Source organism: Euphorbia lathyris, chromosome 2 (genome assembly GCF_963576675.1).
Source record: "Euphorbia lathyris chromosome 2, ddEupLath1.1, whole genome shotgun sequence".
Lineage (NCBI taxonomy): Eukaryota > Viridiplantae > Streptophyta > Magnoliopsida > Malpighiales > Euphorbiaceae > Euphorbia > Euphorbia lathyris.
Window position 1 is genome coordinate 102,353,020 of NC_088911.1, and position 23,912 is coordinate 102,376,931.

The window sequence follows — 23,912 nt, forward strand, 5'->3', positions numbered from 1 at the left end:
ATAAATCAAATAAAAAATATTACAAATTTAACAAAGTATAAATTTAATAAATCATTTATCTAAAAATTGAACAAATTGAACTTTAATCAATAAGAATAAGTAGCTTAGTGGTATCACTCAATGGTTGAAAAACAAAAGGTTGGGACTTAAAATCTCAAATATTATATGTAAAAAACAATAATTTTTTTAATATATAAAAAAATTATGGCAGGTAACGGGTACCGGGTATCCTGGGGGTATTTCCATACCCGTCCCATTACCCTAACGGGTAATTATTTTGATCCCATACCCTTCCCATACCCTTTTATACAGGGTACGGGTATTCCTATTAGGGTCGGGTAGTGCCGGGTACACTACCCGTTGCCATCCCTACAATAAACTTCCAAGTAGAATTTTTTTTGACACAGAAGTCCACCAATTTTTATGATTGTTGTCACCTCACGACAAAATGATAATATAATCAACATAACAAGGTGATAAAATTTTGCATAGTGACAATGACCTGCTGAGTGATTTTCCAAGCTCGTGTTTGACCTTTTACCAATTTACATAAGAGTTAAAGGGAAAGAACAAAATATGACCACATCTTTTGGATTAACAGAATTGAGACCGAAAACTTTAACATGAAAAGGTTGAAGCTCGTATACAAATTTAGGGATGTACAAAATTAAACCAACCCACTCACCCAACATGTCCTTATTGTAGGTATATCAAATCTAGATAACGGGGCCCATACAGAATTTTACAACATCAATATAGAAAAATGATACTTCAATTAGCATAAATAACACTATAATAAACTCTCATTTATAGCATATTGGAGTTTGGAGGAATGCAAATACAATTTGATGTTTTACATCAACAAAAAGCTTGTTGAAGAGAGAATTATGGTTTAGGAAGCACTGTAAAAACTGGTGTTTGACCTTTCTGTGTACTCTGCCACAAGTTTTGCAAAAGATGATGACTTATTCTCTAGTAATCTTGCAGGAGAGTCATATTCCTCCACAAGCCCTGTACGTACCATCATTATACAATGATCAACAACATTAACTGGTACAAATACAGAAATCTGCAAGAATACTTCAATATAATGGCAATATGCTCTCACCTTTACTTAGAAGCAAAATCATGTCACTATCAAGAACAGAAGTTATTCTGTGTGCAACTGTTATCACAGTACACTCAGTGAAGTGTTGTCTGATGGTATGCTGAATCAAATTGTCGGTAGCCGTATCAACTGAGGCAGTAGCTTCATCAAGCACCAACACCTTACTCTTCTTCAGTAGTACTCGCCCGAGACAAACTAACTGCCTTTGACCCACACTCCAGTTCTCTCCGTTTTCAGTAACTGCAGTTACAGGGTAAGCATTCATAATTTAAATTCAATGCCATTGAATTTAAAAAATTAGGATACAGCAAGAGTATTAACCTGACTGGTCTAGCCTTTTCTCCTTCTTCCTGACTTCGTCTCCAAGTTGGCATATATCAAGAGCCTGGAACCATTCAAATACATGTCAGCATATTAATAGTCAAAATGTTTTATGTTCTTCAAATTAACAGGATAGAAAATGCCAACCTCCCAAATTTGCTCATCAGTGTACTCTTCAAGAGGGTCCATGTTGCTCCTCACAGTTCCTTCAAACATGGTGGGATCTTGAGGGATAATACTCAGCCTTGACCGCAAATCATGCAATCCAATTGATGAAATATTGACACCATCAATCACAATCTGACCAGCAGCAGGTTCGACAATGCGGAAGAGAGTTTGTACCAGAGTTGATTTTCCACTGCCTGTTCTACCAACAACACCAATTTTCTTGCCTCCTGGAAAAGTGCAAGAGATACCTTGCAGCACAAGAGGCATGTGGGGGGCATACCGGACCTTCAGTTATATTAGTCATTAGCAACAGATATGTCCTATAGGAATCTGAACATCAATTGACAAAAGAAATGTAGAAATACCCGCAGATTTTTAATAGAAACTTCTCCATGGAATGGCCATGAATGATCTGGCCGCTTTCCTTCTATGACGAGTGGAGGTTCAGAAGGAATACATATGAACTGAAGTATTCTTTCTACTGATATGATTCTATTCTCCAAATCACATATTCTGCTGATGAGCAGACTTTGTGCAGTGTTAAGGTTGAGCCCATATGTCACAGCGAGGCCTGCGAAGGCTTTAGAAAAACAAAAGCCAAATGATGATGTGTATCCCAGATTAGTCAAAATGATGGAAAAGACGTGGATATCAACTATAAGAAGAGAGGAACAGCTTACCTGGATCAATTTTCCCTGGAAAATAAATTAAAAATATCAATGACAGTGCAAATGTGATGCAAGAAAGCATTTCTTGGCGAAGGCAAAGCCATTCTGTTCCGCCAGCTATATGAAATCTAGTCCGAGAATATGCATCAACAAGCTTCATATTTAGTTCTAGGAATCTGGATTGCTGATCAAAGCTCCTGATACTAATTAATCCAGATATTGTTTCGGAAAAATGCTGGAAAATTGGAGCTCTGGATAATCCAACCAATCGAGAAAGTTCTCTTGCAGAAGCTATGTAATATTTCTGTATAACAAAAAGCATGATGAAACTCTTGCTGTTGTAAAGTAAATACTGTTAATGCATATAGCATGTCATAATGGCATTAGACTAAAACATTCTTTAAAATTCTTTGTCGGATAGAGTAAAGAGATCAAGTGGTATCAGAGCTTAATAGCTCATTACTAAAGGTCTAACAACCTTGAGTTGATCCATACCATGGGTGAAAACAGCACTCGGTTTCTCCCTGGAAACCAGACAACTCAGATATTACCTGAGGGGCTGTCCATTACCAGGCCTCCCCTATTCTTCGGGTCAAACTATACCTTTTGGAAGAATAGGATGAAGAACTTCATTCAAGCTACAAACATGAGTGTCTGGCTATCTATAGTCTAAGGCCCGTTTGTACCTGTGAAAGTTGTTGCTGGCCAGTCAGTTGTTAAAGCTGAGGTTGAATGGACAGAGGATGATCTTAAGAAGCTTCAAAACCATGCTTCGGATGCTGCAGAATATAACAAAATCTCAGGTTGTGAGTCGGCACAAGAGATCTGGAAAAAGCTGGAAGTCACCTACGAGGGAACAAACAAAGTAAAAGAATCTAAGGTGAATCAGCAGATGAGACTGTACGAGCTGTTCGAGATGAACAATGATGAGGGCATTTCAGACATGAACGCAAGGTTCACCAACATCATTAATAAGCTCAAGAGACTTGGGAAAATCTTCACTGAGGAAGAACAAGTCAAAAAGATACTCAGGAGTCTTCCAAAAGACTGGCAAGCAAAGAAGACAGCAGTTGAGGAAGTTCAGGATTTAACCACCTACAAATATGACGAACTCATCGGTTCATTGCTGACCCATGAGATATCCATGAAAAACTTTGAGGTGAAGGAAAAATCTGATGACAAGAAGCAGAAGTCACTTGTCATGAAGGCTGACTCCACTGACGGGAGTTCAACTGATGATGAGGAGATGGCTATGTTCACAAGAAAGATGAAGAGGCTGTTCAGGAAGAACGACAAATATTCTAAAAAGCCTTACAAAAAGTTTGATAAGTATAAGGCTGACTCAAGCGACAGCAAATACAGAAAGGACAGCTCAAAGCCCATTACATGCTTTGAGTGCCACCAAGATGGCCATATTAAGTCAAACTGCCCCACGCTGAGGAAAGACAAGAAAAGTGGGAAGAAGGCAATGGTGGCTACTTGGAGTGACAGTGATGAATATTCATCAACAGAAACTGAGGCCACCGAGTCAGCGAAGATATGCTTTATGGCTGACGAACTTGCTGAGCCATGCATTTCTGAGCATGCTGACCAATCTGATGAGTCAGATAATGAAGAGCAATCTAATGAGGTAATCTCACTCTCTCAACTCAGAAATGAAATGGGTAACGCCCTGAGTGATCTCTATACACTTGTTAAAAAGTGTAACAGGAAGATTAAAGCACTCAGCCGGCGCTGTGATGAAGTAGAAGAGGTCAAACTGAGTGACCTCAGATACCTTCTTCAAGACAACTCAGTTTTGCATGAAAATATGAAAATCACTCATGAGTTTGTCTCTGAAGTCCAGTCAGTTTCAAAGAAACTGAGGAAGGATGTCACAACCATTCAGAGCCAATTAAAGGTTCCAAACAAAAACAATTTTCCGCTGAAAACTCAGTACCAAGGTACACAGTACCAAGGTACTCAGCAGAGACGAAATCCCCAGCGAAAAGTCCAATGTGACTTTTGTGGGAAGTTAGGACACACTACTAAAGTGTGCTGACACGCTCAGCACTGGGGTGCTGACAAGTCAGTAAAAAATCCTAAACAGAAGGTCAGTTGTGACTTCTGTGGAAAGAATGGCCATACTGTCCATGTATGCCGCCATAAAATAAAATATGATGCTATACCTGTTGCACCTAACAAGTCAGGACCCAAAAAGAATCGGGTACCTAAAAGTAACTAGTTACAATGCAGGTAAGCCTGAGATGTGCCGAGAAGTCAAGGATGTGGTATATTGACAGCGCATGCTCAAGGCATATGACGGGTGATGAAACTCAATTCATCACGTTTGAACGTAAACGAGGAGGGAGTGTAAGTTTTGGAGACAACAAGAAGGGTAAGATAGTAGGATCAGGAACCATCGGAGGTAACCCTACTATTGAATCTGTCTCCCTAGTCAGCGGACTCAAATATAACTTACTCAGCGTAGCTCAGCTATGTGACAATGGGAGAAAAGTTATATTTGATGCTACTGGATGTAAAATATACGAGGGTAAAACTAATGAGTTAATTTTAACTGCCCCTCGGATAGATAATGTCTTTATGCTAGACTTAGAGAAAAAGTTTTCAAAGACTGTGTGCTTAGTAACAAAGGAAGAAAATTCCTAGCTATGACACAGGAGACTTGGTCATGTAAGCATGGACCTCCTGGCCAAATTAGCAAGAAAGCAATTGGTTGAGGGACTGCCTGAACTCAAATTTCAAAAAGATCAATTATGCCATGTCTGCCAAGCTGGAAAACAAACCAAGCAATCTTTTCAAAGTAAAAACATTGTCTCAACTAAGCGTCCGTTAGAAATGCTACACTTGGATCTCTTTGGTCCAGTCCAGCCGCTGAGTCTGGGTGGAAGAAGGTTTTCCTTGGTTATTGTAGATAATTTCTCACGGTACACATGGATTATCCTGCTGACCAGTAAGGATGAGACCTTTGAGACATTTTCAAACTTGGTTAGAAAAATTGAGAATGAGAAAGACCTAAAATTAGCTCATATCCGTAGTGATAACGGTGGAGAATTCAAAAACCAAAAGTTTGTTGAATTCTGTGAAGCCAGCGGCATTGACCACAATTTCTCTGCTCCTAGAACGCCTCAGCAAAATGGGGTTGTTGAAAGGAAGAACAGAACTCTGGTTGAAATAGCAAGGACAATGCTGGATGAGCATAGACTTCCAAAGTATTTTTGGGGAGAGGCTGTTAACACAGCATGCTACATTCTTAATTGAGCTCTAGTTAGACCTATACTCAAGAAAACCCCCTATGAACTTTGGAAAGGACGAAAGCCCAATATTGGATACTTTCGTGCCTTTGGCTGTAGATGCTTCATTTTAAATACCAAAGATAGCTTAGCAAAGTTTGATTCAAAAGCTGATGAAGCTATCTTTTTGGGCTACTCAACAAACAGCAAAGCATACAGAGTTTTTAATAAGCGAACTCAAGTTTTAGAAGAGTCAATACATGTAGAGTTCGATGAAACTGACCCTGCAGGTAGATACCAGCCGCTGACCGAAGATGAACCAAACTCAGTAACCATCGCTGACTCAGAACCAGCTACTGAGTCATTCACGAAAAGGCTGACCAAGAGTAAGAGTGAACCTAAGATTACTTTTACTGACCCATCTACTTCTGCAGAGATTGTTGAAACAGGAACAGCACAAGACATGAATCTACCCAAAGAAATAAGGATTCCAAGAGGGCACTCCGAAAGTGCAATCCTTGATTCTGCTGGGAATACCCTGATGACGAGAAATCAACTCAGGAAGTACCTCAGCAATGTTGCTTTCGTCTCAGTACAAGAATCGAAGAATTTCGCTGAAGCTGAGTACGATGAATTCTGGATGAACGCAATGCAAGAGGAGCTCGATCAATTTCGAAGAAATGATGTATGGGAGTTAGTGCCTCATCCAAAGAGTTAAAAGACCATCGGAACAAGATGGGTCTTCAGGAACAAGATGGACGAACAAGGAAACGTAGTCAGGAACAAAGCAAGGCTTGTAGCTCAGGGCTACAGTCAGCAAGAAGGTATAGACTACGGTGAGACCTTTGCCCCAGTGGCAAGGCTAGAGGCAATTAGAATACTGTGTGCATATGCATCTTACATGAACTTTAAATTATTCCAAATGGATGTCAAAAGTGCTTTTCTTAATGGAGTTATAAACGAGGAGGTTTATGTAAATCAACCTCCAGGTTTTGAGGACCCTAAGTTCCCAAACCATGTTTACAAACTCAAAAAGGCTCTGTATGGCCTCAAGCAAGCACCACGTGCTTGGTATGAGAGGCTGACTAGTTTCCTGCTGACTAGAAATTATGTCAGGGGTAAAGCTGATACAACCTTATTCATTAAGAAAAAGGGTAAAGATACCCTGCTGGCCCAAATTTATGTCGATGATATAATATTTGGTGCAACTAACGAATCAATGTGCAAGGAGTTTAGCAAACAAATGCAGACTGAGTTTGAAATGTCTATGATGGGAGAACTCAACTTCTTCCTCGGTCTTCAAATCAAACAAAGAAAGAATGGCATCTTCATCAGTCAAGCCAAATATGCCAAGGAGATCTTAAAGAAATATGACTTGGAAAATTGCAAGCCAATATCCACTCCTATAGGTACTGACACTGTCCTCTGCGCTGATGAGAATGGTAAGTCAGTAGACAGCAAGTTATATCGAGGTATGATAGGCTCTCTACTTTACTTAACAGCCAGTAGACCGGACATTCAGTTTTCAGTATGCTACTGTGCTAGATATCAATCTAACCCTAAGGAATCTCATTACATTGCTGTAAAAAGAATCCTTAGATATTTGCAAAGCTCAGTGAACGCAGGTTTGTGGTATCCAAATACTCATGATTTTACACTCATCGGATACACTGACGCTGATTATGGACGAGATAAGCTGGAACGTAAAAGCACCTCTGGAGGATGCCACTTCTTAGGAAGCTGCCTTGTATCTTGGTTCAGCAAGAAGCAGGCGTCAGTAGCCCTGTCCACAACTGAAGCTGAGTACATTGCTGCTGGAAGCTGTGTTGCTCAAGTCCTTTGGATTAAGCAACAGCTTGAAGATTATGGTGCTCAAACAAAGACAATTGAAGTCAAATGCGACAACAAAAGTGCAATTGACCTCTCAAAGAACCCAATCCAGCACAGCAGGATGAAGCATATCAGCATAAGACATCACTTCATCAGAGATCATGTACTCAAGAAAGAAATTAAGCTGACTTATGTGCCAACAGATGAGCAGCTTGCTGATATCTTTACAAAGCCTCTAGCACGAGAGCAATTCAGCATACTGAGAGAAGCAATCGGTATGTTTAATCCTCTTCAATAAATTCCTGTGCTAAATGAATATTGAATGCTGAGCGAATTACATGCTGAATGATTTATTGTTTGCTGAGTATCTCATTGAAACTGACTGAATATACAATACTGAGTAAACTTGCACACTGAGTAAATTAGTTTAGAACTTGAACTTAAAATCATCCTTAAATAATGCACTGACCACTCAGAATATCAAACGCTTGACATTCTAAATACTGAGTGATTAATCCGTTAGCATAAATTCCAAGCACGCGTATAACCTAGGATGACGTATTCGCCGTAATGTGTCATAAATGCCAGGATCCTTGTCGGTACATGATCCCAAGGCAACTGACACATGGATTTGGTTAAGATCCACACCGTTCAACTCGTCTATAAATTATGGGCATTTCACCATCTTTTACTCCTTACGCTTAACAAATTCTTAAGGCTACGAAATCACCCAAATTTCTCTCTCTCAAATACCTCTATTCTCTCCATCTTAGAAGAATGACTAAGCTATCCTTCAACGTCTCCGGTGCCGGCCAAAATAAGTCCAGCTCCGATGAACCTTCACGAAACCCTTCCACCTCTAGCAAGGGTAAAACTGATCAAAACTCTGGAAAAGAGAAAGCTGTGAAGATACGGACCTACTCCAAAGTCTTCGAAAGTGTCCTCGAATGGAAAGTTGAGCCCTCCAGATGGGTTTCTGAGCACTTCGTCCAACATGAACAACCGTTTGCCGAATGGATTGCAAAGAACGAATGGACTGGGTTGTTCTCTGTCAGAGATGAGACGTATCCTGACCTGGTAAGGGAGTTTTACCACAATCTCATGGTTGTCAGTGACTCCCCTGACTATCTAAGCACTAAAGTAAGAGGAAAGACGATCTTCATCAACCCTCTGTACATAGGAAATCTCCTCCAACTTAAAACTGAGGGAGTAAGGCTAAGAAAGTCTGGAGATCAGGACAAGACCGACTACGTTCATACTTTCTGCAAACCTGAGGGTCACTCAGGCGAGATCTCAGCATCTTCAATGGGACAGCACCAAAAGATGGCTCACTACCTGCTGAGCTACTTCATTTACCCTAAGATAAACTGCACGACCTCAGCAACGAACTTTGAACAGTGCTTCATATGGCACATGCTGACGTACACCCCCATCAACATGTCGGTCTTCCTAGTTGCTGGGTTCCTACGCAGCACGGGTACAATGAGGTTGGGATCAATCATTACCAGGATCCTCATCGACCACAAGATTGACCTCGAAGGTGAGGAATCTTTCAGAGGAACCGAAATCACAACTGCCTCGCTGAGGGCACTGAAATATGGGCAGCCTTTGAAGAAAGGAAAAGCTGCTGCTGCTGCTGGCCAAGCTGATCAGACTGAGGAGACTATGGCTGAGCCTAAGAAAGGGCGAAGAACTAAGGCCCCAGCTTCTCGCAAGAGAAAATCTGCTGAGACACCTAATGTTGTGTCTCCAGCAAAGAGGCAGAGGTCAGCTGGAAAGTCAGCTGAGAAGAGAAGCAGGCAAGATGAGCCTAACACTGAGGAAGCTGCTGAGCTCCCTCAGAAGAAGCAGAAGTCTTCAACACTGGCCCCTCTCGACGTCATGCCGACGGATTTTATTGTACCGGGTGATTCTCACTTCACTCAATGCCAAGGTACTGATGCTGAGGGAACTGAGGTCCAGTTAGATGACCACTTCATCTCCCAAGTTGAGGAAGAACTTGATGGAGATAATACTGAGGAAGAAGAAGAAGATGATGAAACCAGCGGTCAGAATGACGCTGAGGAGTCTGAAGAATATGCCAGCGAAATTGAAGCTGAGGACGCTGACCCTGGGTTAGCAGGTGGAGCTGTGCAGACTGACACTGAGTTGGCTGCGGGAGTTGAACAAGTTGAAGAGCAAGCTGACCAGATTCAGACTGAGCAACAGGAACCTTCTCCTACTCACTCAAAAGAACCTGCTCATCATACCACTCCACCACGTAGAAGGCGAAAACTGGTTAAGGCCAGTGAGGTAATAGTCAGTGACCCTCCTGAGCAACCACCATCCATTCCTGAACTTGTCCTCTCCAAGACAACAAAGGATCCTTCTACCGTCCAATTAAAATTTTTCAAACGGCCCTCAACTTCCTCTACTACAACGCCGTTGGAAAAACAAGCCTCTGTTTCTTCTCAACAGGAACATGCCGAGCATAACACTTCAACCACTTCTGCAAGTCAGGTTGAACCAAGCACTACCCATGCTGTTTCCTCAAGCATAATGCTGACTCCTCATCCCTCTGCCGTCAGCACAGACAGTGTTCGGGTTATGACTTCCATCATCAACAACCTCTCTGCTGATCAATCAAGCTTACCTCCAACTCAAGTGCAGATTGAGCCAAGTCATCCAGTCACTGACCAGGGTACTCCTTTCACCCCACTTTCTTCTGGTCATACTGATGTATATCGGGATACCACTGAGTCCGGCAAAAAGCTCCTTGACTCAGTGCAAGCACTCATCCACGATCTTCAACATTCCACTTCGCCTGCTGCTGGATCTTCAATTCCTGACGCAACTCAGCTCTCTCAAGTCACTCTACTTCTTAACGAAGTCAAGGGACTCAAGGATCTGCTGAATGTCGTCCTGTCATTACAAGGCCAGCAAGCTAAGCAGGATTCAATTGCCAAGTTGGCAGAGATACAGCTGTCAACAATTCAACATCTGAACTCACTCCATCAGCAAGTTCAGAAGTTGCCTGCTGTGAACACTGACTACGCCACTTCCTCAGAACTCAAGATGCTCTTTGCTCAGCTTCATACTGAGCAACTTAAGACAAATGAGCAAATGGTATCCTATAGTCAGTGCTCAGTCGAGCAAATTGGTGAGGCCATCCGGCTCCTTAATCTCAACAAGCAAGAGATGGATACTGACGCGATGAAGCAAAATGAGTTGCTATCTCTTACACAGCAATCCTTCAATCACATCCGTCATAACAATATCCAGCGTCATCATTATGACTCAGCACTCTTGAAAACCTTCCACCAAGTCTTTGCTGGTCTCACTGAAGCTCTCATTTGGCAAGCCAAAGCACAAGCCTTCAGTGTAAATATGCTCAGTGCTGCTGATCTTCATATACCAGTCGAAGTATCAGCTGATGGCGTTGCCATTTTTGATGGGGTCAATGAAAGTGCTGACAAACTCAAAGAGCTTTCACAAGAACTGACTCGCGCTGTCTTAACCGATGCGTTTAAGCTCCCTGAAGTTGACAAAACGGGGGAGAAAGCGCAAGCTGCTAGAGCTCAGCATGAGCAACATCAGTACGAGAGAAGTCAGTCACAGTGCAAGAAAAAGAAATAGTTAGAAGCGCAAGCTGCTAGAGCTCAGCATGAGCAACGTCAGTACGAGAGAAGTCAGTCACAGGGCAAGAAAAAGAAATAGTTAGGCTGGGTCTTAACTTTTGTAATATGTGCTAATTTATTTCTTTTGCTGTGTAACTGCTGACTTCTATCAATATATCATACTTCCTTTTCTTATTCAAATACTGAGTTATGATATATGCTATTAAGTACTGAGTTATTATGTATCTTCGTTTATTTCAGCTATATTTAACACTTATAATATTTATTGACTAAATGATATGCTGATAACATGTTTGACATCATACAATGATCTTATGAAACATTCTGATAAAGAACTCATTGAACAATAATTTGCTCAGCGCGCTCTGTATATCTAAAACTTCCGCTTAACACTGAGTAAATAGAATATGTAATATAGCTGACCTTCACCTAAAAACTGACCTTAGACTCACTCATTTAAATTCTTAAATGTTACAATTAAAACTAAGTCAGTAGTGCAACCCTTACGGGGGAGTTTGCTAAAATGATATAAGGTCAACTATCATGGGGGAGCTCATACTGAGTTCCTTGCTGAATAGTTTTGCCAACATCAAAATGGGGGAGTTTGTTGAAACACCTTTCCACATAATTTTGATTTGACAAAATTGTTTAAGTATAAATTAGAATACATATTCTAAACACACTAAGTTTAAATGCTTTGATTTATTCTACTAATGTGTTTGTTCAATGTTGAGTATAAATGTTATAAGTCATAAGGATTGCAAGGCCCAAGCCCAATACGGAAGCCAAGGCCCAAGTCAAACAACTCAGTACACTCGGCCCGCGTATGTCAAGACGTTGTAGTTTTGGACAAAAACGCAACTCAGCAAACGGAAGGATCTAGAAGACCTTCGGGAACAACTTCACAATGAAGCTGCTGAGTAGTCTCGACAAAGCGTACAAGACAGCAGACTGGCAAAGGAAAACTTCCAGACAAAGTGTTTCCTCTTTTGGCAAAGTTCAGACGACACAGTATGCTGTCCAGTTGACTTTACCATAAAAGGAGAGACCATCTGCTGTGCTGACCGAGGACAGAAGATACACGATTGTGATTGGCCGAGAGCTCTGTGCAAGTCAGGATGACAACGACACATAGCCGTTTCCCTCCAACGGTTATTTCGAAATTCGAAATGACCGAATGCCAAGACGTCTCTATAAATAGTGCCATCACAAGCTTCACAATATTCAGAACTTGATCAAGCCATTACGCTGTCCAAATCTCTACAAGTTCTGCAAGCAAGAAGCAAAGCAAAATTCTTACACTACATTTTCATATCTGTGTAAAAGTCTAGAGTGATTGTAAATCATCTAAAGTGTCTTAGCACATCTTTGTATTAGGACAAAAACACTTATCATTTCTAGAGATAGAAAGGAGAGGCTGAGTACTCGGTTTTAAGTACTCAGCGGAGAGATTAGGATTGAGTAGAAGTATAGAGGAAGGTACTCTTGTCATACTCAATTGCTGATATTGTAAAAGGTTTGAGGCTCTACCTTTAAAGAGCTCAGTAGAGGATTTGAAATCTCGGAAGTGTTCCGGGGACAGGACGTAGGCTTAGAAGAAGCCGAACCTGGATAAATCTGCTGAGTGAAGTATTTCTAAACCTTAACTCCTTATTTACATTGCTTGCTTAAAACAAACTAAAACTGACCAAGTAAAAGAGGTCAAGCTGAGTTGTGCGCTACCAACGAGTTGATTCAGGAATAGACTCTAAGTGCTATCTCCTGACCTAAGCAACGAAGTTGTCCTAGTCACTAGTTGACTAAGCCAGTGTCTTGCTGATTGCTAAGCGCAGCTGTTATATATTCTTTTCTCAAAGAAAAGAAATCTGCCCTAATAAACTTTTATTTAAAAAAAAAAAAGGTAAAATAGTTCCTAACCCCCCCTTGGAACTATATTTGCAACCTTACAATGGACCAACAGAACTAACAGACTACAAAACATAAATACACTAATGATACATCTATGGAAAAAGATTACCTGATACCCAATGCAGATATAAAACACAGGGATAAAAATGATAAGAACTTGCCATGCCACCTGAGACATCACTCCAATGATTACCAGAAGGTTGATTAGTGTGAATGCAACGGCCCCCACTTCATATGCCGTTTCCATATCAACCTTCCTTTGGTCTGTAGAAGCCTATATAAGAAAAAACTGATGCAGTAAGCAAAATCCTCAAAAATTTAATTTGGTAGTTTATAACATAAGTTCTGATAGAAACAAAAATACTTAGCGCCAAGCACTGCACTTACTCTATTAAGGATCCGTCCACTAGGAGTTGCATCAAAAAAAGACATGGGCGCACGGAAAAGGCAGAGATGCATTTTATTGAAGAGCAAAGCTGCGGTCTTATGTTCTGCAATTTGAACAAGGATGACTCTGAGCAGAATACAGAATGAACTTCCAATAGCAAAAGCTACATAGGCAGATATGAGCTTAGATTCACTGATGACAGGTTTCATATAGTTTGACTTAGGAGTTGCCGATGCCATCCAATAATTGCTAACAATTTTAAGTAGTTCGAAGATAGTCTCTGCAAGCAATATAAAGGGCACGAGAGCTCCTCCATATGCTGTTGTCATATACTTCCAGTAGATTGAGAACCCAACTCTACCTTTCTCCCTCTTTTCATCTTCAATGAGTTGTCTTTTAGGCTCAGCTACATCTGATTTCCCATTTTGTAAATCCTTTTTTTCATTTTTCTGCAAAATCTTGTTAGTGCTGCTCATGGCTCCATAGTCCTCACTCATCTTTTCATTTTCAGAAAGTGGTCCTTCCCGTTTGGAGGAGAGTTGCAATAAGGCCGAGCCATGAGCATTAACAAATTCTACAAAGTCAGATCCAGAAACAAGAATGTCACTATATTTTCCTGCCTGCTTAATTCTTCCATCTTTCATGACCTAAAAGGATCGCAGAAGGTGGGCTTCATTCTTGGGTTTATAATTTCGGGTACAGTCAAGAAAAAGATTTAAATTCTTACCAAGATTATATCAGCAAAAGGTAAGAACTCCACTTGGTGTGTAACATAAATGACAGTTTTAGAATTCAGAAGACCAAGCAAAACCTCCTGTAATGCAGAGATCAAGAAACAAGCTTAAGTAGGAATGTTATCCTCGATAACAGAATTTATTAAAAAAAAACTTCACCTTGAATATATGAGAACCAGTATGAGCATCCACAGCACTGAAAGGATCATCAAACAGATAAATATCAGAATCCTGGTAGAGAGCACGTGCAATCTGTATTCTTTGCTTCTGTCCACCACTTAAATTTATACCTCTCTCACCTATAACTGTTTGGTCACCGAAGGAGAACATTTCCAAGTCCTCCTTCAGGGAGCATGCTTCAAGTATCTTCTCATACCTTTCTTTGTCCATCCCCTTACCGAACAATATATTATCTTCAATTGTCCCACTCTGTATCCAAGGTGACTGAGAGACATAGGCCTTCGTCCCGCACAATTTAACCATTCCAGAGATTTTGGGAAGTTCTCCCAAGATGCAGGAAAGTAAGCTTGACTTGCCTGAGCCAATAGCACCACAAACAGCAATTCTCATACCATGCTTTACTTTGAAATTTATGTCTTTTAATGTTGGAACCAGGGAAGACAAATCCCAAGAGAAATTCCCATCAACTATCTCAATTGCTATATCAGAACTAGACCTTGGAAGCTTCTCAACAACATCAGATTGCAAGTCCTGAAGATCAAGGAAAGATGCAATTCTTTCCAGTGAAACCTTGGTCTGAACCATGGATGAAAGTCGAGCAGGAAGTTTACAAATTGGTTCTTGAAGTATCCTGAATATTGCCAATGCAGATATGATCTTTCCTGTTTCAAATGGGATTTCCATAAGGATACAAGCGCCAAAAGTGGCGACAGACACAAAAGCAGGAGATGCATGAAAGAAAAAAATCGGAAGTACTGAAGCATAAACGTATTTCTCCAGCCATCCTTCCTCCAGCTTCCTGAGATCAACAATCTTAGCCAGGAATTTCATTTCCCACCCTTGAAGCTTCAAAATCCTCATGTTTCTTAAAACCTCAGAAGTCATCTTCATTCTGTTATCCTTTGAATCCATTATCTTGTGCTGAAACCTCTTTTGAAGTCTCATCAATGGATAATTCAGCAACATGATAAGGACTGCTGCAACAAAAACAGCCACTGATGCAAGCCCTAGATTCTTATACAATATCAACAAAGCCAAACTGCCTTGCAAAATCACTAACCAAAGATCTTGGACAGCAATATATATCTTACCAACTCTCTCTACATCATTGGCCATCAAATTGATGATTTCCCCACTTGTTTGACCCTGCTTTGAGAGATGAGATAGAGTCATACATTTGTTGTAAATTGTTGACACTAGCACCGCACGGATCCTGATTCCACCTTGCTCTAAACTAAACCACCACTTTCTCTGGGAGAGGCATTCTACAAGTTTTGCAACAAAAAAGGTGCAAGCTAGAAGATATCCGCTATTTTTTGACTCCCCCTGCCCACTAAGGCAATCAATAAAACTGTTAATCAGGTATGGGCCGACAAAAGAAGATAATGCGTAGAGAACTGCTAATAAACTCATTAAGAGAAAGTCCTTCCAATATGGAAGCATCAATGCTTTCAGAAGCTTAAATGTGGTAACACCAGTAGCAGCACCATTTTCCAAGACGAGCTTATTTCTAAAAACCAGAAATGCCCTAGCAGCAGTATCCTCCCTGTAAAGTTGAGGAATGTCTTCAAGGTCTAAAGTTTTCTGATTGCCAACAGCAATCAGAGAACCCATCCAAGAGAAAGTGAGAATACTGAAGAGACCGGCATTTGAGTAGGAAGCTGTTGAATCACTCCCTCTGGACTTGGTTGAATCTAGCTTATTACGTAAATTAAGATGATCATCGAGAAGGGGTTTCTGAAGAAGAGTATTGTTGCTGCTTTTTTGCAAGAATTTCACATAACATAAGAACAATGCGATGAAGACACAGACAATATCAGATAGTAAGTAGTGAATGTTGAAGGGCATACTTTTGCTATAAAGAACAATATCTAAAAAAAGACTACAAAAGGATATTGTGAAACAAAAACCCCACCAGACACTCGATAAAATTGGAGACTTATCTTGAGCTGAATAAGAGAAATGAAAGTGCAAGTAAATGCCAAGTACGCTCCATGAGAGTGTTCTAGGTACTAAATCTAAAAGCGTGACCAGCTTGTCATCAGGCCACCCAATTCTATGCCAATAAAAGTAACTCAAAGAACACAAGATTAAGTTGGAAACCAAAAAAATCAGACCCGACAAAAGTGTATATTTAAAGCTCAAGACCACCTTCTCAGAACTCTCTCTATATCTGCTGCACACAAATGAGATGATCAACATGACTAGTAAAACCAGGTGTAGTGAACCAGAATACCCACGTAATAAATGGGGTTCAAGGAGATAATAAAAAACTGAACACATTACAGAGGTCAAGTTTGAAAGAAAAGCTAACATGCCATTCACCAATGGTTCAACAAGTTCCATCCTTGATAGGTGATTTCAAGCTTCAATGGAAAAAGGTTTCAATGAATATATTAACTGACAGATGAATCAGTAATACTTGATTGCCAAGGTAAGATATAAAATATTCAATAATGGGTTAGGTTCCTGCAGGTTTTGACTGCTTTTTCTCTCATTCTTGTTTTTAATTTAATCAGTTGTTGACTTAGATGCTTGTTGGAGCAATTATAAAATGAAAACATATTAGACAAACAATAGTTAGTTAGTCAAATAAATTATAGAGGTTAGATAGTGCTTTTTTCATTTTAAATTCCAATTAGATGGGGTCACATGGGCATGGTCTGTTTGTTGGAACTAATTTCTTATTGCTAAATCACAAATATTGATGTCATCAAGTAAGTGTATGACCAGGAACTGAGTGATTGAATTTAGAAGAAGTAGAGAATTAGACACGCCCACTAAACATTAACTGATTACTAATCAAATTCTTGATTCTAACAATAACATTAACAGAAATTTGTTTAGATTATTTAGCAACGGAGGTGAACTATTAGAAAGTAAAAATTTACCTTTTTATTTTCGCAGATGAAGAAAGGCAGCAGCTTAATCAAGGACCAGGATCTTACTCCTCTTGAGTAGTACACATCCAAGCCTTTGACAAAAACTTCTAATTTCTCCATTCTCAGCAAGATCATGAAAAGAAACCTTAGTAGATTCTAGCTTTTTCTGCGCCTTCCCCAGAAACCTCTCTTTACACCGTTCACGGCTACCTACGGTTTCTTATAGACAAACGAAAGCGATAACGCATTTAACAAAACCGAGTATAATGAACCAGGAAACCCACGCCGGAAAATGAGTAATGAAACATCGGCGAGGCCTGAGCTGAGGGTGAATTTGATTGAGAAGTTGACATTGCGTCTATGTATCAGCAACAACGACATGCTAAGGTTTTGGCGAAATGGGGATTAGAAATGTAATTCAAAAGAGGAATTTTCAGAGACAGGACCAAAGATTGAATCTTTAGGGCAAGAGACGTAGGAAGCGGGGCTGATTGCCTGAGATGAACAAATTCAACAATACAATATGCTTCTCTGGTTCTATTTTTCTTCAGATACCTTATTTTGAATTAAATTTTATTTAACTGAATTCAAGTGAAATTGGCTTGTCATTTCATAAATTTTTTATATTAAAAATATTTTCTAAGCAAAAGAAAGTTATATGATTCCTACAAAATTGCTGATTCTAACTAAATCTTCCTCGTCATCAGAAAATGCATCGCTGATCAACTATAGTTCCTAGAATTGGAGGTCTCCAGCATATCTAATAGGCAATCACACCTATTATAAAAGATTGGGCTATTTTAATTATTAAATGGATATACACGTTTTCAAATATGAATGGGAAGTCTCCAAATGACCTACAAAAAAAGGGGTGTTTAATATAAGAATTTCGTGAAGCTTTAGTTCTTCAAATGCAGTTAGCTTCATTATCAGACCAGCCATTTCTATACCAATAGAATCTTGTCTGGTGTTTATATGATGAGAAATTTGTTGTGATTCATCACAAGCAGCAGCCAATTCAGGACTTCGTTTGCTAGCCTCACCGATAATTTCATTACCCTCGCAAGTCCTTTATTGATAATGGTAAGGCAAAAAGCACCATGAGTCTCATGATCTTTCATTGTTTGGTGTATTAAGCCATCAATCTTTCATTTAGACATATTGAGTCTCTGATCTTTTATTGTTTAGTGCATTAAGCCATCGATCTTTCATTTAGACACATTGAACCCTTAATCTTTCATATATGGGTATATTAGGTCCTTCCGTGAATCAATTCATACATAGGTGTATCAAGAGCACACATTATAAAATAAAAAACTCATTTATTTGGCACATCACCAATTGACTCTTAGTCCACTCTCTATAATTGACTCTTAGGAGACATTTGATTAGAGGGTTTCAGACAAGGGTAAGAAAATGAAGTGTTTTAATTCTCTTTGTTACTGCTTGTTCAGCCAACTTAATGAAACCCTTTATCCACTTTTAGTTTTAGATAGACCACAAACTCTCTTACACTGATTACTCTAGCTCGACTTGGGTTTTGGATTCCCTTTCTTTCTAATTCACGTACGCATTCAAAATAAGACATCACACTCGTCCATCGCTCTTCCCTTCTCTGAACATCCCTCAACACCGTTCGGCTTCTCTTCTCCAACCATCCTTTGACATTGTTCCACACTCCATCAGTAAAGTTCTTTCTATCTCTCTTCCTCCATTTCTTGCTCGGTTGAGGTTTTTTTAAAACTGTCTCTCTCTTTCTCCATCTCTTGCTCGATTGAGTTTTTTTTTTTCAAACCCTCTATTTTAATTCTAGATTTTTTTCAATTCTTTTCTCGATTAATTTTTTTCAAACCTGTGGATTGAGTTTTTTCAACCATGTCAAACGTGTGGGATTGATGAATTTGAAGTTTGAGAATATGGTTGTGGAGTTTGGGACACATACAAGTGCATGTGCTGCATAAAAATGGGATTGCTCACTTAGTAAATTAAATGAAACACATGGTATATAATTACATTAGGTTGAGATGCTGATGGAATTTAGCCCAGTTAATTATTTAAAAACAAATTCAGTTATATAATTTGAAAAAAAAATGATGAAAATAGGTTGATTCTCTATTTGAACCAAACATCTTGAATGAGAAGGTTATCTATTTTTTTTTTTGGGACAGATCCAAACATATTAGGGAATTCAGGGTCATTCATTTCCTTTCCCATTGTTTCCCTTCATGGATTCCTTTCCGTTACCCCTACGCGAACCAAACGCCCCCTTAGTAATTTGATGAGTGGTTAAGACATTGCATCTCCAACTATATTCACTCCTTATTTATTATTTTATCATTAAAATTATTAATTATTGTTATATTAACCAATAGTGAGAGAATAGATACTCATCAATAATAAATTATTAATAAAAATGAAATAAGGACACTAAGAGTGGAGAGAGACTCTATTAAGACCATCCACAATGCTTGTATCACTTTTTTCGTCTCACTTCATTAAAATACCATCTTTTTCAAAAAAATCTAATACAATCAGCCACATCTCCATTACACCCCTTTTGTATCAATTTTCTATGTAGGCTCCACTTGTCATAAAACTCTTGCACATTTCAAATAAACTATTATTTCTATCCACCGAACAATTAATCTAATTATTTTATTATTCAATTTAAATAATTCAATTAATCAATAAATTAGTTAAAAAAATAAATATCAATTATGGGAGGTGGAGAACCCCTCATAGGAGATATTTGCATATTCGACGTATTTCGGTTTGGCATTTGGAAAGAATTAGGGTGTTGCGAATCGGAATATTGATTTTTCTGAGTGGATTTTTTTGCTACTTTGACGTTTATCCATACATCTAAATATGTTTGACGTTAATATTTGTAAGATGTAGGTGTATTTTTGTATGTGTAAATTAATTGGGTATTTATAAAGAATTTTTTTAAAAAAATAGTTGTTATAGCGGTAATTATATATATATATATATAAATTTTTTTTTTGAAAACAATGACCAACGCTATTCAATAAACAATTGAATAAAAAATTCCACTATATCTATACATATATATTAAAAAAATATTAAAATAAAAAATAAATAAAAAAGAAGCAAATAGCAAGCGCATCACAAATGTAATGCAAGTCTTCTCTTTCCTCATTTAACTCCCCCCATTCCAATGCACTAATACAATTTTTTGTATCACTTTTTGCAAGTGATACACCCCATTGTGGGTGTTCTAATAGAGAGGATGAAGATGCTCTTAGTAATTTGGGGAGCCACTAAGAAGTTGTTGAAGTTGATTTTTAACTCTTTCTCCTCTAAATTTAACTTAAAAATCAAATTAAGAGGCTGTTGGAAATTCTCTAAGAATTTAAATTTAGTTGTTATTTTTTCAAGTTATTTGAATTAATCATTTCCCTTGTTGACTCCACCAATATGGTTAGGAAAACAAGAAAGAATAACCAAAGTGCCTTAACTAGCAATGGGGTTTTATGTCCTATGGATAATTGTTTTAGGATGTAAATACTTGTAAATGAACTGTTCTTTAAATCATTTGTTTTAAGGGAAAATTACAAAACTGGATCAAATGGGAGGCTCATTTACATATTTAACCCATTTACTAATCCTACTACATATCTAGACTGATTTTGTGTGACTTTCTCATAATACCCTCAATATTTACGCGCGGCTCGCTCTATCCCGCCTGACTTCGCATATTTGACCATATGTGAAGCCTGCGAAGCTGATGTTTGTATTTACTTAATGAATTTAGTTCGCATATGCAAAGCCTGCAAAGCTGAAGTTTGTTTTGCTTGATGAATTTAGTTCGCATATGCGAATGCTGGATATGACTTGAAGCTAATTCGTGAAGTGGTATATAACAAAAAATGGCAAACAACAACGGATTCTAACATTAAAATCATAACATTATCAAAATTTACAAGAAGATTGCCACAATAACAACATTCAAATCATAATATTATCAAAATTTACAACAAGATTGCCATAATAACAACATTCAAATTATAACATTATCAAAATTTACAACAAGATTGCCACAATGAACTCTCCTAACGAATCATTTCAAAGTGAACCTAACTAATCCGGTACCAATCTTGAAACGGATGAGTAATCTTGGTGGACACCGTGAGACACATCCATCCCAAAAGGTCTGGACTTCCAGACCTTTTGGGATGGACGTGTCCCACGGTACACACCAAAATTACTCATCCGATTCAAGATTGGTACCAGATTAAGTTAGGTCCACTTTGAAGATTGGCACCATGGGATGGACGTGTCCCATGATGCACCCCAAGATTGACAAAACCTCTCCTAACCAACCACTTTAGGAGTGAATGTGTCAGTCTTGGGGAAGTCCATCCCTATACAGGAAGAAAAATCATCTCTCCTGCAGCCCAGTACGCCGCCTTCCAGAAAGGGATATTACGTATTCAACCATCTACAAAAAAAAAAAATTAATCGTGTTAGGCAGGGAAAAAGACGATTTTAGCTTCGTGAAATGAAGATTAGCGAAGCATGCGAATGTAAATATGCAGGGTTTTACTTCGCACATCAATTGTAATATCCCAACTTTTTGTAAATGTTATTTTCTATTTTAAGGATCAAAATGTTTTTTTTATTATTATTTTATTCTTTTATTAGAAAAACAAAAGACTATGATAACTTTATTTTTCTTAATTTTGTGCTACATTATATCACCTAATTGAACAAAAAATTACATTTATATATTTATCTTATATTATAAAATTTAAATTTCATGTAACAAATTAATTAGTTATCCGGTTTCAAATACTTATCTTTGGGTGCCCGCTGTGGTTACTTTGTTTTTTACAAAGTACCGTTACTTGGTGTGGTTTTCACCATTGGATGATGGAGCATAAAATTAATTCAATGGTGAAAACCACACCAAGTAAAGGTACTTTGTAAAAAACAAAGTAACCATAGCGGACACCTTTATCTTTGTTGGTGTTGAACTTTTATACAATAAATATATTATTAATTTAGGAAAAAAAAAGGATTTATTAGATTTTTGTTTTATCTTAAATATTTAAACCACTATCTTTTTGTTTAAGGACTCTAATCCTAACTAACCACTAAAAGAATATTTTATAGCCTTTTCCAGAAATTAAAATAAAGGCTTTATTTTTATTTTCTTTGGAAAACGCGGCCAATCTATACTCCTCTCCATTTTCACGATTCAATTTCAAGCTAATCTCTCGATTTGGATTCGTGCACGTGATATTTGATATATTCTTTGGATGGCAAGATGATTTAAATTAAGAGTTCAACCTAGCTTTTATTCGGAATTTCAGGTGAGTGGTAATTATAGTACATGACACTATTTGATTGAAATATCAAACTGAAAAATGTTTATCAAAAAAATTGACATTTGATTGTATATTTTCTGTTATAAAAGCGTATTTCTCGAACCTTATGTTTACTAAACATCCTTAGTATTAAAGCGTATATTCTGGGAACATGCCTTTATATTTGATTTGTTTTACTATCAGTTATAACGAAATTGTTAAGATTTTGATTTGATATGATTTGTACTTTCTGATACGCAATTTATCACAGTTATTACGTTTATTTTAGAAATCTGATAATTCGTTCAATCAGTTATGATTTTCTGATATATATATATATATATATATTCTATATGTTTTCAAACTAGTACAAGTGCTCAGTATATCTGTATCTGTTATATGGCCTCTCACTGATCTTCATAACATTAGGTCTTTGCATCTGTCTTTGAGTCAGGTTGTCAGTTGTCAGTTTGTCGTCAGTTGTGTCAACATTAGTATCATGCATAAGATCGGTGAAGGCAATTATCTGTTATCTGTATCTGTTATTGGTAGCGCGCTTACCATTTATCTGGCCCTGGTGGTATGCAGTATCACCACTCTGTTACACTGTACCATGTGTTTTAAAACTTTTGCCTTATTTTCTTATTATTCTAATATTTGATATTTTGAAAGGCTTCGGTATTGATTACCACTATTTTGAATTGATCATCTTAAATTGACCATTTAGTTTAACGGATTTTGAAATACTATATTTTGAACTATAATTGTCATTATTTAAGAGTATCAGCTTACATGCCCGTTCCTTTTCTGTTGTGTGCTATAGCTATCGCTCACTGAGGTTTTCGCTCGTATAGACGAAAATCTCATACCACGTTGAATCTTTCTTTTTCAGATTAAGGTCTCTGTTCGTGAGGTAACCCTTGGATTGATGTTGAAGGAGACTGCTTAATAATTTAGCTTTATATTATTTTTGGAGACTTTTGATTATTGAGATTTGACTTGAATAGTTAGGTTCCTTTAAGGTTTATGATGTAATTTCAATGAATTTGATATTTTGTTAGTTAATTTTGGAATTTCCATTAGTTCAGAATTAAAGCTAGCATAGGTTAATTTAATTTATGCGCCGGTCATGGTCTGGATTGGGTCGTGACAAAGGTGATATCAGAGCCAGGTTATAGATTTTTCAGGACTGTGGTATGGGTAGAGCTATTATTTGGAGTTGTTTTGAAAAATAATTCTGTTTTAATAATTGAAAATATTGATATAAGCTTACACGGTTTGATGCAGTGAATTAGATTTGATTTGGAGCTGGTAATGTTTTATAGGCCAAGAAAACATGGTATGGTTATAGGACTTTAGGCTTCTTTTTTTTTTTGTAACGTTAGTTAGTTTTGAGGTTCTTAAATTATAGTTTTAGTTATTATAAGGTAGTCTTTGGAGAGTAGTGAGTAGATTGGGAGTTAGCACTAGTGTGTTAAAAGACTATAAAGAGAGAATTTAATGGCCTTGAGTTTTTTTTTTTTTGATTGCTTATGTGTTGGTTTT

The 23,912-nt window shown here is 38.0% G+C and overlaps 1 protein-coding gene across 7 annotated transcripts; it reads right to left on the minus strand.

Moving 5' to 3' along the window:
* Window positions 1-644: 644 nt before the first annotated feature.
* LOC136219196 (ABC transporter C family member 3-like) lies at window positions 645-17,743 on the minus strand. 7 transcript variants are annotated; one of them, XM_066006483.1, is made up of 11 exons: window positions 17,047-17,743; window positions 14,135-15,481; window positions 13,969-14,055; window positions 13,241-13,888; window positions 12,963-13,127; window positions 2,278-2,569; window positions 1,963-2,177; window positions 1,577-1,882; window positions 1,430-1,493; window positions 1,109-1,348; window positions 645-1,011 (listed from the first exon to the last, which is right to left on the minus strand). In XM_066006483.1, the coding sequence occupies exons 1-11, from the start codon at window positions 17,170-17,172 to the stop codon at window positions 893-895; spliced, it is 3,609 nt and encodes a 1,202-aa protein (XP_065862555.1). In that variant the 5' UTR covers window positions 17,173-17,743; the 3' UTR covers window positions 645-892. The 7 variants fall into 7 exon arrangements, 5 of the variants coding, with proteins under 5 accessions (XP_065862555.1, XP_065862556.1, XP_065862554.1 ...); XM_066006484.1 differs by having other exon boundaries at window positions 14,135-15,488; XM_066006482.1 differs by having other exon boundaries at window positions 14,135-15,911.
* Window positions 17,744-23,912: the final 6,169 nt, after the last annotated feature.

Bases quoted from the DNA above. Each gene is read 5' to 3' on its own strand.
- LOC136219196 (XM_066006480.1), bottom strand. From the start codon at position 16,501: ATGGAACTTGTTGAACCATTGGTGAATGGCATGTTAGCTTTTCTTTCA. The intron at 14,056-14,134 runs GTGAAGTTTTTT...TCTGCATTACAG, and splicing joins CTGGTTCTCATATATTCAAG to GAGGTTTTGCTTGGTCTTCT. The intron at 1,349-1,429 runs GTTAATACTCTT...CTGTAACTGCAG, and splicing joins GAAAAGGCTAGACCAGTCAG to TTACTGAAAACGGAGAGAAC.